Here is a 17,378-nt window from a genome sequence, read left to right on the forward strand (position 1 = left end):
TTAGAGCCTCATACAAGTGAGTGCTGACCCATTCCAGATCAATCCTCTGACAGAGGGATGGATCCATTGATAAACAGCATCATCAGAGTAATCCAGGTCCCTGTTGGAGTCAGTCAGAGCATTTCCATAGAGAGACACTTTGCATCAGCAGCACCATGCTCCAGTGCTCTGGGAGACCTTATAGTCCTGAGAGTTGAACACTGGATGACTGACAGCTGTCCTTCATGACAACAGAAGCCACAGAAATCCTCCTCATCAAAAACATGACTTTGATCTGCGTCCTCATCTGGACTCTCCTCTGCTGCTGCTTCACAGGTAAAGTCCAGAGAATCAAACTCCTCTCCTCTGTGAACATCCGTCCCTCTGAAATGAAGCGGACAAAACCATGACGCTGCTTTATGTCTTTGTCTCTGTATCCTCAGAGTCCAGAGGCCAGATCACAGTGACTCAGTCTGGAGCAGTGAGCTCTGCTCCGGGACGCTCCGTCTCCATCACATGTAGGACCAGTCAGAGGGTTTATAATGGGGACTATTTAGCCTGGTACCAACAGAGAGATGGAGCAACTCCTAAACCGCTCATTTACCGTGCTGACAGTCGAGAATCAGGGATTTCAAACCGTTTTACAGGCAGTGGATCAAACTCTGACTTCACTCTGACCATCAGTGGAGTCCAGACTGATGATGCAGCAGTTTACTACTGTCAGAGTTATCATGATATCAACAGTCAAGCTGTGTTCACACAGTGAAAAAGCGTCGTACAAAAACCTCCCTCAGTCAGACTGAACAGGAACTGAACTGACTGCTGCAGCTGGAAGCTACTGCAGAGACTGATATACGTCATTGAGGACACACACACACACACACACACACACACACACACACACACACACACACACACACACACACACACACACACACACACACACACACACACACACACACACACACACACACACACACACACACACACACACACAGAAATATTTCTAATAATATATTAAGTGAATGAACTCATACACACCATAGTAAAATACTCAAAAATAGCCACACTAAACTCATGGGTGCTCAGCTTCTTTTTTGAACAGTGTTCACTTCTGTCTAACTGGAGTGACTCCCAAAGATCAAAGGTCCCGACTTCAAATCAAAGGTCACCTTCACTTTAAAGTCTGTAGTGAGGTAAATCCAGCAAGCCCTGATCATGAGACGTTCCTGACCTCCTAGTGATACAGCCCTGTAGAAGGTCAGAGATAAAGGAGGCTGTCTGACCATGCAGAGCTCTAAAAGGGATCACAAGTATCTTAAACTGGACTCTTTATTTAATGTGGAGCCATGAATACAAATCAAGCTGTTACATGAGATCTTTTCAAAGAGACGGTCAAAGTTCATTTAACAGTCCTTTGGACATTTCAGTGAGTGATGGCTGTGAAAGTAAAGAAGAAATGAAGTTACACAGTTTAAATGGACAAATAAATATGTAAATGATCATCTCCAGCTTAGCTTGAAGCACATTGGGATTCAACTTAACAAATAATGTAAACAACAGATGTGAATCCAACACTTCATGCTGCTCAACAGTCAATGTCTGATCTAAAGTGTTAGCCCTATTTCAGACAGTATGAACAGATGAGGAAAAAGGGGCATCTGAGAATTGTAATAATACAACTTTATGGAGATGAAAGAAAAGCATCAGCATCTCAGGTATCTTCTCTGAGTATATTCATCATACAATTATATTCCCCACCAATGATATTCATTTTTACATCATATAAAACTGCCTTGTTTCATCTTAATGACCATAATGTGATCAGCCATTAAAGAAAGTATTCTGTCTAATGCCACTCTCCTTTTAGATTTACAAAAAGGATGAATTGCCGACATCGGACTTTACATTTTTGTCAAAATGAATCATGTAAATTAAAGTAGCTACTGTATAAGAAAACTTGCAACGCTGAATTTGTATTCTGGTGTGAAACCTTTTAACAATCTGTATCAATAACCTTTTTTTCTTTCACGTGTGTTAAACAACATATATTTCTATACTTTAAAATCTTCTCACCAACAGGCTCAACTTGCTGCTTTGTGTGAACCAAATGAACTTGTGTACGACATAGTAATCTTTGAGAGCCCATTATGTAGTGAAACATGAAACAGTGAATGCTGTCAGCACTGAGGGGGAACTCCATGCTGTTTGAGGACAGCTACACTTCACTGACTCTGTGTGTTTGCATATGTGTCCTGCCTCTCTGCTCCCAGACGATAAGAGGCCAGAGGTGATCAGCGGCTGTCCAGACCTTTCAGAGCCACTGACACGCCGGCAGCACAATGATGATGTCACTGACTCTACTGCTGGCCACCCTGGGGCTCCTTGTTCAGGGTGAGACTCTCTTCTGAAAACTTTGCTTCAGGATGCAACCAGGTTCCCCAACATGATGATCTGCTATGATGGAGAAGCACTGAGACAAGCAGCATGTACCTTCTTCCATCTGTTCTCCATGTTAAAGAGAGGATGCTCTTCTGTTTGGATGTTGATCATCTTTCTCCACGCTGTTTGTCTCAATAACCCTTCTGCTGTTTTCATGTTTTCCAGGTTCATCAGGAGAAGTCCTCCTGACTCAGTCTCCTGGATCTCTGTCTGTTGTTCCAGGACAGACTCTTTCTATCAAATGTACAGCCAGTACAAGTGTTAGTTCATGGCTTAGCTGGTACCTTCAGAAACCTGGAGAAGCTCCTAAACTCTTGGTAAATTATGCTACATCTCTTCAGTCTGGAGTTTCAAATCGTTTCAGTGGAAGTGGATCTGGGACTGTCTTCACTCTGACCGTCACTGGAGTTCAGACTGTAGATGCAGGAGATTATTATTGTCAGCAGGGTAGCAGCTTCCCGTTCACACAGTGATACAACGTCGTACAAAAACCTCCTCAAATAAAGAGGAAGTGATCTGAATGAACAGCTGCATAGAAAAAAAAAATATATATGTTTGATTAAGATACCATTTTAAACTAATAACAAAATAACACTTTCAGCATGCAAACAATTGCTATTATTAAGGTAATTATTTGTTGTTGTTTGTGAGTAATTATAAGTGTGCTAAAAGCTTTAATTACCACTCTTTAATGTCGTCCCTTACAACTTTATATTCTAATTAACATTTTAACCGATAATAAATACATTAATATAGAGTCATTTAGAAATATTTAGTGAATGCTTAATTTGTACTTTTCATGTTTCAAAAACTCCAGAAAACATTACACTTATAACATATCAATGATACTTAACGTTTTTTGCTCAAATGTATTTAAGGTTTTATAGTTATTTAGATTATCTCTAGAAAGTGGAAGAACTCTAAAAAAATATATATTTTAAAACCTAAAAGTGAATTATAAAATCTCAGTGATCCGACCCTGAGACAAACTCAGTCTCTTTGGATACAAACTGTTTTGATGTGACACAGCAACATATGAGTCATTATGTTTATATAATGCATGAACACAGCTGATGAATAGGTCTTAAGTTGCGTTCGAATTGTCAGTTTAGTTTAGGAAGATTTCTAACGGAGTGAAATGACCCGGGAGTGCCTCAGTGGCAGCCATGACATGAGCCGTTGGAATTCTCTAGATGATAGGAAAGGAGCTTTGAAACTTCCTTTATAGCCTCCTTTAGCTATGAAGCACTCCTTTGATTAGGAAACACTCCTTTAGGAAAGGAAAGAAGAAAATGTTGTCCCACAATACCTTGCGTCCGCGACATTAACCTGGACACAACATTCGGCCGTTCACGGAAACAACCGACAGTGACCGAGAACTAAATATCATGAAAGTTACGGTGCTTATTGAACATTTTACAAGTTATATCTTAACTTGCCAAAGGGATTGGTTTTGAATGTTCAACACTATAATAATCAAAAGACAAAATATGAGCGTTACTTTTTAACTGTAAAATGATCAAATAAAGTCAACATTTCTCAGTCTTTACTGAGTTGAGGTTTCTTAAACTTTATCAAACACGTTTGATTGGTGATATACACAGTGATAGGTTGAGGCCTAACAAGTTTATAATAAATACAATTGCATTTACTTAAAAATATTTTCATACAATCATACGTATTGGGATTCATGTGTATTCATACGTGTGAGCAACAATAAGTTTCAATTTACGTTTATATTTCAATTCCAACCTAATGAATAATATATTTTTCACTGTTGTCCAGGTTCATAAATCATAAAACAACACCATTAAAAACCACTATTCATTAACCCGGTGACGTTTCCCTCAGACGTCATGGAGTAGTGGTTAGGAAAAGACGATAGGAGCTTTATTTTAGTATAATATTAGTTTCAATTCAAGTACCGAAAAATCAATGTTTAAATTATGCTAAAAAGACAGAGACTGTAGTACTGTATGTAATGTTTCATCTAGATAGGTAAAATATCAATTTAGATTCATGTTATTTAACTTTATGCAGATGATTTACTGCTTTTTATAACCCTGGAAATATTTTTGATTCAGATTTTGAGAATATATTCAAGGTAAAGTTTAACAACACATGAACATCACACATGGATTTACTTTAACATTAGTGATAAGAGAGAGCTTTGCGGTTTACCATTAAAGTGTTCATGCTATGGTTATTGGTATCAATCTTGATTAACAAAAATAAAACTAGGATGAATCTTTTGTGAAATAATGTGAATGAGGTTCCTTACATATATAATATTTTAGAGAAAGGGAATCAGAAGACGTACCACTTTTAAAATACACACATTCATCTTTATTATTTTAAAATGTTGAAACATCCTAGTGATACAGCCCTGTAGAAGATCAGAGATAAAGCAGGCTGTCTGACCATGCAGAGCTCTAAAAGGGATCACAAGTATCTTAAACTGGATTCTTTATTTAATGTGGAGCCATGAATACAAATCAAGCTGTTACATGAGATCTTTTCAAAGAGGCGGTGTTACGTCCCCCTCTAGGGGTAGAGGGAAACAACACACACCAGTTGGAATTGGTATAATTATAAGGGAGTTTATAACAAAAGAACAAAATGGCAGACAAGCAGCCAGGAGCAAACAAAAAGGCCTACAGGGCGCCGATTTAAATGGATAACCAACAAAGGGAGGACTCTAATAAGTGAGCCTACTTAAATACAAAGGAATATACATAATAAACAAAATAACCCTCACTATCACAGTGGTACAAACTAATGAAAAGGAGGCTGTAAGAAAACACAGCTAAGCTAAATAACTACACTCAACGTAAAGGCTAAGCTACTCTAGTCACATCTAATCATAACAACACTACTGAACACAGACCAAACAAGTTAACCACTGCAAACAGATTTATACACAAACGAAGAGCAAGTAGCGAGAGGCGTCTGTTCACACAACAGAGCCTCCGGAGTGATCGTCAGTCACAGGGTGTTTCTCAATCGCGAGTACGCTTGCTTGGTAGCACATGTCTGCCGAGCATCTTGCTTCAGAAGGAGTCAAGAATACTTCCTGGCATTCGGAAAACGAAGGCTAGCAAGTGTGCAGGTGTGCGTCATATGAGAGGCCCCGCCTTACATCTTCCGCCACAGATTTGAGGAAATTGGTCCATGCGCAAAGCATTGTGGGGATTTTAAGACCGCGGAGTCTACTCATGTGCAGCCTCGATATTTCTCCAAACGGAGTACGCCGGGCTCGGTAGATTTCCAAGTATGCTGGAGATTGGAACAGTACTTCGGCGGCACTCGATGACGTAGTATGCTTGAAATAGTGGCTCTGAAGCAGCTTTACTCGCGATTGAGAAACACCCACAGGCTTTGAAGTCATCTCCAGCAGGTATGCGCCGGCTGTGCGCTGCGATTGGAGTGCGTCGGGCCGGCGTGCTCCAATCACAATCTTCGGGGGCACCCCCACAATGCTTTGCGCACGGACCAATTTCCCCAAATCTGTGGCGGAAAATGTAAGACGGGGCCATGACGCACACCTGCACACTTGCTAGCCTGTTCCACTCTTCGTTTTCCGAATGCCAGCAAGTATTCTTGCCTCGCTTCTGAAGCAAGATGCTCAGCAGACATGTGCTACCAAGCAAGCGTACTCGCGATTGAGAAACACCCAGTTAAGACGACCAGGAAGGCGGCAGCCGTAACGGGCGGTCAAAGTTCATTTAACAGTCCTTTGGACATTTCAGTGAGTGATGGCTGTGAAAGTAAAGAAGAAATAGAGTTACACAGTTTAAATGGACAAATAAATATGTAAATGTGATCAGCCATTAAAGAAAGTATTCTGTCTCATGCCACTCTCCTTTTAGATTTACAAAAAGGATGAATTGCCGACATCGGACTTTACATTTTTGTCAAAATGAATCATGTAAATTAAAGTAGCTACTGTATAAGAAAACTTGCAACGCTGAATTTGTATTCTGGTGTGAAACCTTTTAACAATCTGTATCAACAACCTTTTTTTCTTTCACGTGTGTTAAACAACATATATTTCTACACTTTAAAATCTTCTCACCAACAGGCTCAACTTGCTGCTTTGTGTGAACCAAATGAACTTGTGTACGACATAGTAATCTTTGAGAGCCCATTATGTAGTGAAACATGAAACAGTGAATGCTGTCAGCACTGAGGGGGAACACCATGCTGTTTGAGGACAGCTACACTTCACTGACTCTGTGTGTTTGCATATGTGTCCTGCCTCTCTGCTCCCAGACGTTAAGAGGCCAGAGGTGATCAGCGGCTGTCCAGACCTTTCAGAGCCACTGACACACCGGCAGCACAATGATGATGTCACTGACTCTACTGCTGGCCACCCTGGGGCTCCTTGTTCAGGGTGAGACTCTCTTCTGAAAACTTTGCTTCAGGATGCAACCAGGTTCCCCAACATGATGATCTGCTATGATGGAGAAGCACTGAGACAAGCAGCATGTACCTTCTTCCATCTGTTCTCCATGTTAAAGAGAGGATGCTCCTCTGTTTGGATGTTGATCATCTTTCTCCACGCTGTTTGTCTCAATAACCCTTCTGCTGTTTTCATGTTTTCCAGATTCATCAGGAGAAATCCTCCTGACTCAGTCTCCTGGATCTCTGTCTGTTGTTCCAGGACAGACTCTTTCTATCAAATGTACAGCCAGTACAAGTGTTAGTCACCTTCACTGGTACCTTCAGAAACCTGGGGAAGCTCCTAAACTCTTGGTTTATCATGCTACAAATCTTCAATCTGGAGTTTCAAATCGTTTCAGTGGAAGTGGATCTGGGACTGTCTACACTCTGACCGTCACTGGAGTTCAGACTGTAGATGCAGGAGATTATTATTGTCAGCATTGTAACAACTTCCCGTTCACACAGTGATACAACGTCGTACAAAAACCTCCTCAAATAAAGAGGAAGTGATCTGAATGAACAGCTGCACAGAAAAGAAAATAACAATAAGATTAATTAACTAACATTTTTTAATGTAATACCACAACAGCACTTTCAGCATTCAAAAGATTGGAATATTTCAGTTAAAAATAGTTTTACAATTTCTTTGTGATTTGTGAGTACCAAAAGGTTTGCTAACAGCTTTAATAACCACTCTAAAACGTTGGCCCTATTAACTGTGAACCCCAAGTGACATTATAGCACATATTTCATAAACTAATGTAGATTTTGTATAAATATTGAGTGAATGCTACATTCCTACTTTTTATGTTTGCTTTCTAAAGTCATTTAACAATAATAATATTAATAACATTTCATTTATATAGCACACTTTAAAAACATCGTCATCTCAAGGTGCTTCACAATGCTATAAGGAGAAAATAATAAAACAAATAAAATAAAAAGTTATCTAAGGAGCATATTGAATAAAATATGGTAATATAAATTAAAAAAAGGTTAAGAGCATGTTGGGAAAATACTGAATGTACTCTTCCAATATCAGAGTAGCACATGATAACAAAGGCCCTACCTAGCTGTGTACGTAACAGGATGTATGATTACCTAGAAGAGCGTCAGGACACACTGTTTTAGGGTATATGATAGCTATGTGACAACGATTAACATGCTGATTCAGCCTCTAGAGCAGGGGTGTCGAACTCAAGGCCCGGGGGCCAAATCCGGCCCGCGACTTCATGTGGCCCTGCAAGAGCTTGCAAAGAATATAATACGTTTATTATACGGTTACATGCCACTTTACAGAAGCAGGTTGCCCATAAACTACATGTCCCACAATGCATCTCGTTTTGTGAATTGCGCACTGAAGGGACTTGCAATTATTTGCCCTGGACTTCTGCTTTCAGACGTAGCTATTTACTAAGTTATTACCCAATCCGATAATAATCCAATTCAGAGGGAATAATGTAATATAATACTTTATTTTATATAGATATTATATATTTATATAGTTACAACCGGCCCTTTGAGAGCAACCATAATACTAATGTGGCCCGCGATGAAATTGAGTTTGACACCCCTGCTCTAGAGAGATAGACATATGACTGTCATGCTTATTGCTTACGTGCAGTGGCGTTTTTATATTTACAAAAGTGGTGGGGCACAAAAAAGTTAGATCTGTTTATAAGCTTCTGCAGTGACGTGCAGTGAGGTTCATGGCTGGTGAGGCACTGGCACTGACTCTTCAGGTTTACAAATATTATATTTTGACCTAAATCAAAATGTAATATTATTTTCAAAAGCTTTTTTAGTCTGATGCTTTGATTAATTTTAAACAGACAAGTTCAACAAAAGGATACCCAACAAATGTAATTTTATCATTTAAATATTGGATTGTTCTCTCTTAGTAAGATCCCATTTTCAATACAATGTGCTGGTCTTACCTTGACTTGAAGATGAAGTCCATGAATCAGGATCCATGACTCAGGATCCAGGACTTAGGATCCAGGAATCAGGGTACACGACTCAGGATACACGACTCAGGATCCACGACTCAGGACCACGACTCAGGATCACGACTCAGGATCCAAGACTCAGGGTCCAATATTCAGGATCCAGGACTCAGGATCCAGGACTCAGGATTCACGACTCAGGACCACGACTCAGGACCACAGCGACAGGCACAGCCACGAGTAGGTCTTTGTTTTAGTCAAATATCAGTTTGAATTCAATCAGCGAAAAATCCTTAGATGTATTGATTCTGCTAACAGAACAAACTGCAAGAGGAAAGAGACTGGTGTATCAACATTTTAGGTTGAGTTGTAATGAGTCCATTAAATAAGATTTAAAGGTCACCTATTATGCAAAATCCACTTTTCCATATATTTTATACATAAATATGTGTCCCCTCTGTGTAAAGAGATTATGAAAGTTTCAGGACAAAATGATCTGTCTCTTTTGGTCCTGATCCATCTATATAAAAACCTGTCTGAAAATGAGCTGATCAGATTTTGGCCACTTTGTGATGTCACAATGTTTTTTTGGGCTGTGCAACCATTAGCCAATAACCAAGGTAACACCCGCCCACCTTATCACCTGATTCTCCTCCTAGAGCACCTCTGTGTGTTTCAAACCAAACACAGGGCTGAAACAGAGGGGTTTACTGCATTATACCATGCATGATCTCAGTGGTTTTTAGAGCCAAACACTTCAGAGACATGGTTTGCAAATATCTGAGACCTATAATATATTGTTGGAAAGGAGTATAATAAGGGACCTTTAAGGTCATCTCAATTTAGATTCAAGTTGTATAACTTTATGCAGATGATACCCTGCTTTTTATTTCTTATCCTGAATTTCTTATTCTTATTGAGTCAGATGTCCAGAATTAAGTCAGGGTAACATTTAACAACATATGAACATAACATAGAGAATAAATTAAACATCAGTTATAAGAGCTTTGTGGTTTACCATTGAAATGTTCCTACTAAGGTTATTGGAACTAATTCATAACATAGATAGAACCAAAATGAATGCAGAAGTACATCAACAGTCTAGCAATTATTAACAAGTATCTGGAACAAATGTATCATTATGAATGTTGTGGCTTTTGTGAATTAATGTGAATAAGGTTCCTTTTATATAATATATCTCAGAGAAAGGGAATCAGAAGACATGTCACTTTTATAATACACACATTGATCTTTATTGTTTTAAAATGTTGAAACCATCGACACAAGCAAAAACAGGTTGATGTTGAAACATGTCCTGAGAGCCAGAGAGCAGACTGAGAGCAGTGTGAGAGAGGAAGCAGAGTCCCAGTGAGTCAGCTCAGGACTGGGAACACTGGTCTCTCCTCAGTGTCTCTGAGAGCGGAGTCTGGGAGCCCTGGGTGGCCTCACAGGTCACAGAGCCCACCTTCCTCCACTGGTCTGCAGAGAGCCTCAGGGTGCTGCTCCAGCTGTAGTGGGCGTCCTTCTCCAGCACCCCGGGGCTCCTGCTCTCCTCCCAGCTGCTGCTGCTGCTGCTGCCGTCCACCTTCCAGGCCAGACTCCAGTCTGAGGGGAAGCCCTTGTTGGCCAGGCACATGAGCGTGGCCTTCCCCTGCTGCAGCTCTTCTCTGGAGGGGGGCAGCACCGTCAGGGTGGGACGGACATCACCTAGGAGACACCAATCAGATTAGAGAACAGGGAGCACACAGCTGTCAATCAACCAGAAGACACTGGGACACCTTTACTGTGAGAGTGTTTCTCCTTTAAGGAGTTTCTGTCAGATGTTGGTTCTGCTCCATCAGTCTCTCACTCACACATTGTTTCACTTCCCTTTAAGAAGCCTCTCATGCTAATCAGCACAGAGACACTTCATACAGAATCACCTGAAATATGTCAGACTACACTGGAAATAAAGTACAACATTAGGACATATTTTAAGTAGTTGTTGTTCAAATCATCCAAAACCTGAACTCTACAAACCATTATTAAATTATTTAGTGGATAAATGAACAAATACAGGAAATGGAGCAATCAATTGTGCTCAATGTGAATCTCAATCACTACCCAGTTTTACAAACTTTAAAATAATGTCTGAAAGAATTGAGCACATTTTTAATATCCGTCGATATCTTTACTCTGTTCATCTGTATTTAAAAACTGTATTCTTAATTTATTCAAAAACAGAAGGGAGAACCGAGATAGAAAATTCAAAATAAGTTAAAGGAAAAATTATTTTTAACATTTGCAGTTTTATCCTTTCACATTTGAAGCTGTTTAAATGACAGTTTGTTGGGAATGTATAAAGACATTTCAAGAAAAGCTGCTCCGACTTTGCTCAATGATGAAGAGAAATAAAAACATGAATATTAATACTATCTAAACATTACAATAAAAATTATAAAAATCTATCTCTCAAACATTCCAACACAGAATTAAAACGTCTCTTAACAACATCATATTTAGTTTTTGTGCAGAAACTTACTTCCAACATCCAGTCTGGTTCCTCCACCAAAAGTCAACCACAGTGATACAAAGTCATTGAGCCGCCGTACAAAAACCTCTCACTGTAGAGAGACACGGCTCTCTGACTCTGACACACTGAACTAAACCTACCAGCCCTCAAGATGCTACTTCACCATTAAAGGTGGAAATAATGATTTATTCTCTGTTCAATGTTTAACTCTCATGAAAACATTTAAACGTCTTTTGCTGGAGTAAAGTTAGCCTCTTAGTGCAAAATATTTGAGAAGAATTTATACAATGACATGGAGAGGCAACCACTTATCCTAGTATGCTGAATACAACAAAAGAGAAATGGCTCTTATAAATTAACATTTGACTTACTTCCAACATCCAGTCTGGTTCCTCCACCGAACGTGTACCACAGTGATACAAAGTCATTGAGCCGCCGTACAAAAACCTCTCACTGTAGAGAGACACGGCTCTCTGACTTTGACACAAACAAACTCACCAAACACATCCACAGTTTACCCAGTTTATATAATAACTGCTTATAATGTTTGAAACAGATTCACACACTATGGAAAAGTATCTACTGTTTCTTTAGTGAACCTTTTAAACATTTACAACAAATATTTACTCATCTCTTCAGTTTTAAAATGAAGATTCTTCTTTTGAAAAACGGATTGTTCACAAAATATGTTTAGTTTCACGATTTTATCAACTTTTAAACATCAGCAAGCAAAGTAATTGAACACTTAAATAAAACAATAAATGTCTAATAAAATCTCTACATGTTATACTTCCAAATGTGAATCATTACCATGAATACAAGTTTGTTTTTCCATCAGGATCAATAATAAATCTCAATTTTGTTTTTCCTAGGTGGGATTGATTATTTGGGGTTATTAATTTGAGCTTTTTAATTAAATTAACTGCAAGAAAATGTGTCCATTGAACTTAGAGCCTCATACAAGTGAGTGCTGACCCATTCCAGATCAATCCTCTGACAGAGGGATGGATCCATTGATAAACAGCATCATCAGAGTAATCCAGGTCCCTGTTGGAGTCAGTCAGAGCATTTCCATAGAGAGACACTTTGCATCAGCAGCACCATGCTCCAGTGCTCCGGGAGACCTTATAGTCCTGAGAGTTGAACACTGGATGACTGACAGCTGTCCTTCATGACAACAGAAGCCACAGAAATCCTCCTCATCAAAAACATCACTTTGATCTGCGTCCTCATCTGGACTCTCCTCTGCTGCTGCTTCACAGGTAAAGTCCAGAGAATCAAACTCCTCTCCTCTGTGAACATCCGTCCCTCTGAAATGAAGCGGACAAAACCATGACGCTGCTTTATGTCTTTGTCTCTGTATCCTCAGAGTCCAGAGGCCAGGTCACAGTGACTCAGTCTGGAGCAGTGAGCTCTGCTCCGGGACGCTCCGTCTCCATCACATGTAGGACCAGTCAGAGGGTTTATAATGGGGACTATTTAGCCTGGTACCAACAGAGAGATGGAGCAACTCCTAAACTGCTCATTTACCGTGCTAGCACTCGAGCATCAGGGATTTCAAACCGTTTTACAGGCAGTGGATCAAACTCTGACTTCACTCTGACCATCAGTGGAGTCCAGACTGATGATGCAGCAGTTTACTACTGTCAGAGTACCCATTACCCCAACAGTCAGTGGGTGTTCACACAGTGAAAACGTGTCGTACAAAAACCTCCCTCAGTCAGACTGAACAGGAACTGAACTGACTGCTGCAGCTGGAAGCTACTGCAGGGACTGATATACTTCACTGAGGACACACACACACACACACACACACACACACACACACACACACACACACACACACACACACACACACACACACACACACACACACACACACACACACACACACACACACACACACACCTCCATTAAGCGTGTCACTTTTTCAAGCAAAGACTTCTGAAATATTTCTAATAATATATTAAGTGAATGAACTCATACACACCATAGTAAAATACTCAAAAATAGCCACACTAAACTCATGGGTCCTCAGCTTCTTTTTTGAACAGTGTTCACTTCTGTCTAACTGGAGTGACTCCCAAAGATCAAAAGTCCCGACTTCAAATCAAATGTCACCTTCACTTTAAAGTCTGAAGTGAGGTAAATCCAGCCAGCCCTGATCATGAGACGTTCCTGACCTCCTAGTGATACAGCCCTGTAGAAGGTCAGAGATAAAGGAGGCTGTCTGACCATGCAGAGCTCTAAAAGGGATCACAAGTATCTTAAACTGGACTCTTTATTTAATGTGGAGCCATGAATACAAATCAAGCTGTTACATGAGATCTTTTCAAAGAGCCGGTCAAAGTTCATTTAACAGTCCTTTGGACATTTCAGTGAGTGATGGCTGTGAAAGTAAAGAAGAAATGGAGTTACACAGTTTAAATGGACAAATAAATCTGTAAATGATCATCTCCAGCTTAGCTTGAAGCACATTGGGATTCAACTTAACAAATAATGTAAACGGTAAACAACAGATGTGAATCCAACACTTCATGCTGCTCAACAGTCAATGTCTGATCTAAAGTGTTAGCCCTATTTCAGACAGTATGAACAGATGAGGAAAAAGGAGCATCTGAGAATTTGAATAATACAACTTTATGGAGATGAAAGAAAAGCATCAGCATCTCAGGTATCTTCTCTGAGTATATTCATCATACAATTATATTCCCCACCAATGATATTCATTTTTACATCATATAAAACTGCCTTGTTTCATCTTAATGACCATAATGTGATCAGCCATTAAAGAAAGTATTCTGTCTAATGCCACTCTCTTTTTGGATTTACAATAAGGATAAATTGCCGACATCGGACTTTACATTTTTGTCAAAATGAATCATGTAAATTAAAGTAGCTACTGTATAAGAAAACTTGCAACGCTGAATTTGTATTCTGGTGTGAAACCTTTTAACAATCTGTATCAATAACCTTTTTTTCTTTCACGTGTGTTAAACAACATATATTTCTACACTTTAAAATCTTCTCACCAACAGGCTCAACTTGCTGCTTTGTGTGAACCAAATGAACTTGTGTACGACATAGTAATCTTTGAGAGCCCATTATGTAGTGAAACATGAAACAGTGAATGCTGTCAGCACTGAGGGGGAACACCATGCTGTTTGAGGACAGCTACACTTCACTGACTCTGTGTGTTTGCATATGTGTCCTGCCTCTCTGCTCCCAGACGTTAAGAGGCCAGAGGTGATCAGCGGCTGTCCAGACCTTTCAGAGCCACTGACACGCCGGCAGCACAATGATGATGTCACTGACTCTACTGCTGGCCACCCTGGGGCTCCTTGTTCAGGGTGAGACTCTCTTCTGAAAACTTTGCTTCAGGATGCAACCAGGTTCCCCAACATGATGATCTGCTATGATGGAGAAGCACTGAGACAAGCAGCATGCACCTTCTTCCATCTGTTCTCCATGTTAAAGAGAGGATGCTCTTCTGTTTGGATGTTGATCATCTTTCTCCACGCTGTTTGTCTCAATAACCCTTCTGCTGTTTTCATGTTTTCCAGATTCATCAGGAGAAATCCTCCTGACTCAGTCTCCTGGATCTCTGTCTGTTGTTCCAGGACAGACTATTTCCATCAAATGTAGAGCCAGTACAAGTGTTAGTTCATACCTTCACTGGTACCTTCAGAAACCTGGAGAAGCTCCGAAACTCTTGGTTTATTCTGCTACAAATCTTCAATCTGGAGTTTCAAATCGTTTCAGTGGAAGTGGATCTGGGACTGTCTTCACTCTGACCGTCACTGGAGTTCAGACTGTAGATGCAGGAGATTATTATTGTCAGCAGGGTAGCAGCTTGCCGTTCACACAGTGATACAACGTCGTACAAAAACCTCCTCAAATAAAGAGGAAGTGATCTGAATGAACAGCTGCATAGAAAAAAGGGAAAAAATATATCTTTGATTAAGATACAATTTTAAACTAATAACAAAATAACACTTTCAGCATGCAAACAATTGCTATTATTAAGGTAATTTTTTGTTGTTGTTTGTGAGTAATTATAAGTTTGCTAAAAGCTTTAATTACCACTCTTTAATGTCGTCCCTTACAACTTTATATTCGAATTAACATTTGAACCGATAATAAATATATTAATATAGATTCATTTAGAAGTATTTAGTGAATGCTTAATTTGTACTTTTCATGTTTCAAAAAGTCCAGAAAACATTACACTTATAACATATAAAAAAAGGAAATGTCGTGCAGCAGAGAGAAAATGGAGGAATACAAAAACCACTATCTGCTGTGATATCTACAAAGATGCTTTAACTGCCTATAACAGAACTATCCGACTAGCAAGGAAAGATTATTTTTCCAATATTATCACAGAAAATGCCAGAAATTCCAGAGTCCTTTTCTCCACTATCGATCAGCTGCTAAACACTGTCTCTGCCCCCCCCACCCTCCTCAACAGCTAAATGTGAGGAATTTGCTCTGTTTTTTGAGAACAAAATAACTTCAATCAGAGCTAGTATCATTACTAGTGGAGGTGGAGATGAAACCGATCTCAGTAGAGTATGTAATGTAACCATGAGTAACTTTACATGCATCACACTAAGCGAACTGTGTAAAACTGTCTCAGAAGCAAACTCCACAACCTTAGACATTGATCCTATCCCCACAAAATTCTTTAAGCGAGTGTTTGATAGCGTCTCCAGTCCGGTCCTGGACATTATAAACACAGCCCTTAAAACTGGCATCTTCCCTGATGCCTTTAAAACCAACACACTCTCATTCCATAAACGTCCAGGAGCGACGCTTGGTCAGGGTCCCGAGGCGTGCAGTTGGGACGCTCCTAGGCTCCTTCAGCTTCATAAAGGGACGCAAATAGCTTTCAACTGATTGCAATGTATTCCCATCTGCGGTCCTGGACATTATAAACACATCCCTTAAAACTGGCGTCTTCCCTGATGCCTTTAAAACAGCTGTTGTAAAGCCTCTATTAAAGAAACCTAATTTGGATAACAACACAGTAGCAAACCACAGACCAATATCAAATCTACCATTTATCAGTGAAATATTGCAAAGAATTGTCTCAGTCCAAATAAATTCCTATCTTAACGAAAACAACATCTTAGAAGTATTTCAGTCAGGTTTCAGAAGATACCACAGTACGGAAACTGCACTCACAAAGGTAATTAGTGACCTCAGACTCAACTCTGATGCAAATAAAATCTCCATCCTTATCCTATTAGATCTCAGTGCAGCTTTTGATACTATTGATCACAACATCCTGATAAATCGACTTGAAAAGCTTATTGGTTTCTCTGGCTGCGTGTTGAACTGGATCAAAACACATATCAGAGGAAGGATGTTCTATATTAGTCCAGGAGGCCATACATCAGAGAAACATGAAAGCCGTTACGGGGTTGCACAAGGGAGCTGTTTAGGTCCATTACTCTTTTCTCTCTATATGTTACCGCTCGGCGACATCATCAGAGAGTATGGTATAGATTTCCACAGCTATGCGGATGATACACAATTGTACATATCCGCTGAACCAAATGATGCGACAGCCATAAACTCCATTACCAACTGCCTGACAGCAATAAACAAATGGATGAACGATAACTTTCTTAAATTGAATGAGGACAAAACTGAAGTCCTACTTGTTGGCCCCAAATCAAAAAGAGAGACGCTAACAAATAATCTAGGAAGCTTAACCACTTGGATTAAACCCGAGGTGACAAGTCTCTGTGTCATCCTGGACTCAGATTTGAACTTCAACGCCCATTTAAACAAAGTGACCAAAATAGCTTTCTTTCATCTCAGAAACATAGCGAAGGTATTCATTTCATAAATCAAAATGATGCAGAGAAGCTAATTCATGCTTTTATATCTAGCCGACTAGACTACTGCAATGCACTATTCACTGGTCTCCCCAAGAAAACTATTGAAAGACTCCAGCTCATTCAAAACTCTGCAGCTAGACTAACTAATACCAAAAGGAGGGAACACATTAGTCCTGTGTTAGCTCCTCTACACTGGCTTCCTGTAAC

The 17,378-nt window shown here is 39.8% G+C and overlaps 6 gene segments (V, D, J or C); 5 read left to right on the forward strand and 1 right to left on the reverse strand.

Moving 5' to 3' along the window:
• Positions 1-98: 98 nt before the first annotated feature.
• Positions 99-790, forward strand: LOC117477861. The segment is given in 2 exon segments: positions 99-315; positions 423-790. Coding segments are annotated over 2 exon segments (414 nt in total).
• A 1,478-nt stretch (positions 791-2,268) lies between these two features.
• Positions 2,269-2,963, forward strand: LOC117477686. The segment is given in 2 exon segments: positions 2,269-2,373; positions 2,587-2,963. Coding segments are annotated over 2 exon segments (360 nt in total).
• Positions 2,964-6,706: 3,743 nt separating this feature from the next.
• Positions 6,707-7,641, forward strand: LOC117477690. The segment is given in 2 exon segments: positions 6,707-6,814; positions 7,028-7,641. Coding segments are annotated over 2 exon segments (357 nt in total).
• Positions 7,642-10,035: 2,394 nt separating this feature from the next.
• On the reverse strand, positions 10,036-11,750 carry LOC117477774. The segment is given in 3 exon segments: positions 10,036-10,517; positions 11,332-11,407; positions 11,694-11,750. Coding segments are annotated over 3 exon segments (462 nt in total).
• A 721-nt stretch (positions 11,751-12,471) lies between these two features.
• On the forward strand, positions 12,472-13,014 carry LOC117477775. The segment is given in 2 exon segments: positions 12,472-12,584; positions 12,692-13,014. Coding segments are annotated over 2 exon segments (414 nt in total).
• A 1,540-nt stretch (positions 13,015-14,554) lies between these two features.
• LOC117477683 lies at positions 14,555-15,208 on the forward strand. The segment is given in 2 exon segments: positions 14,555-14,672; positions 14,886-15,208. Coding segments are annotated over 2 exon segments (360 nt in total).
• Positions 15,209-17,378: the final 2,170 nt, after the last annotated feature.

The sequence above is a fragment of the Trematomus bernacchii genome, unplaced genomic scaffold (assembly GCF_902827165.1).
Source record: "Trematomus bernacchii unplaced genomic scaffold, fTreBer1.1, whole genome shotgun sequence".
In the NCBI taxonomy this organism is placed as follows: Eukaryota; Metazoa; Chordata; class Actinopteri; order Perciformes; family Nototheniidae; genus Trematomus; species Trematomus bernacchii.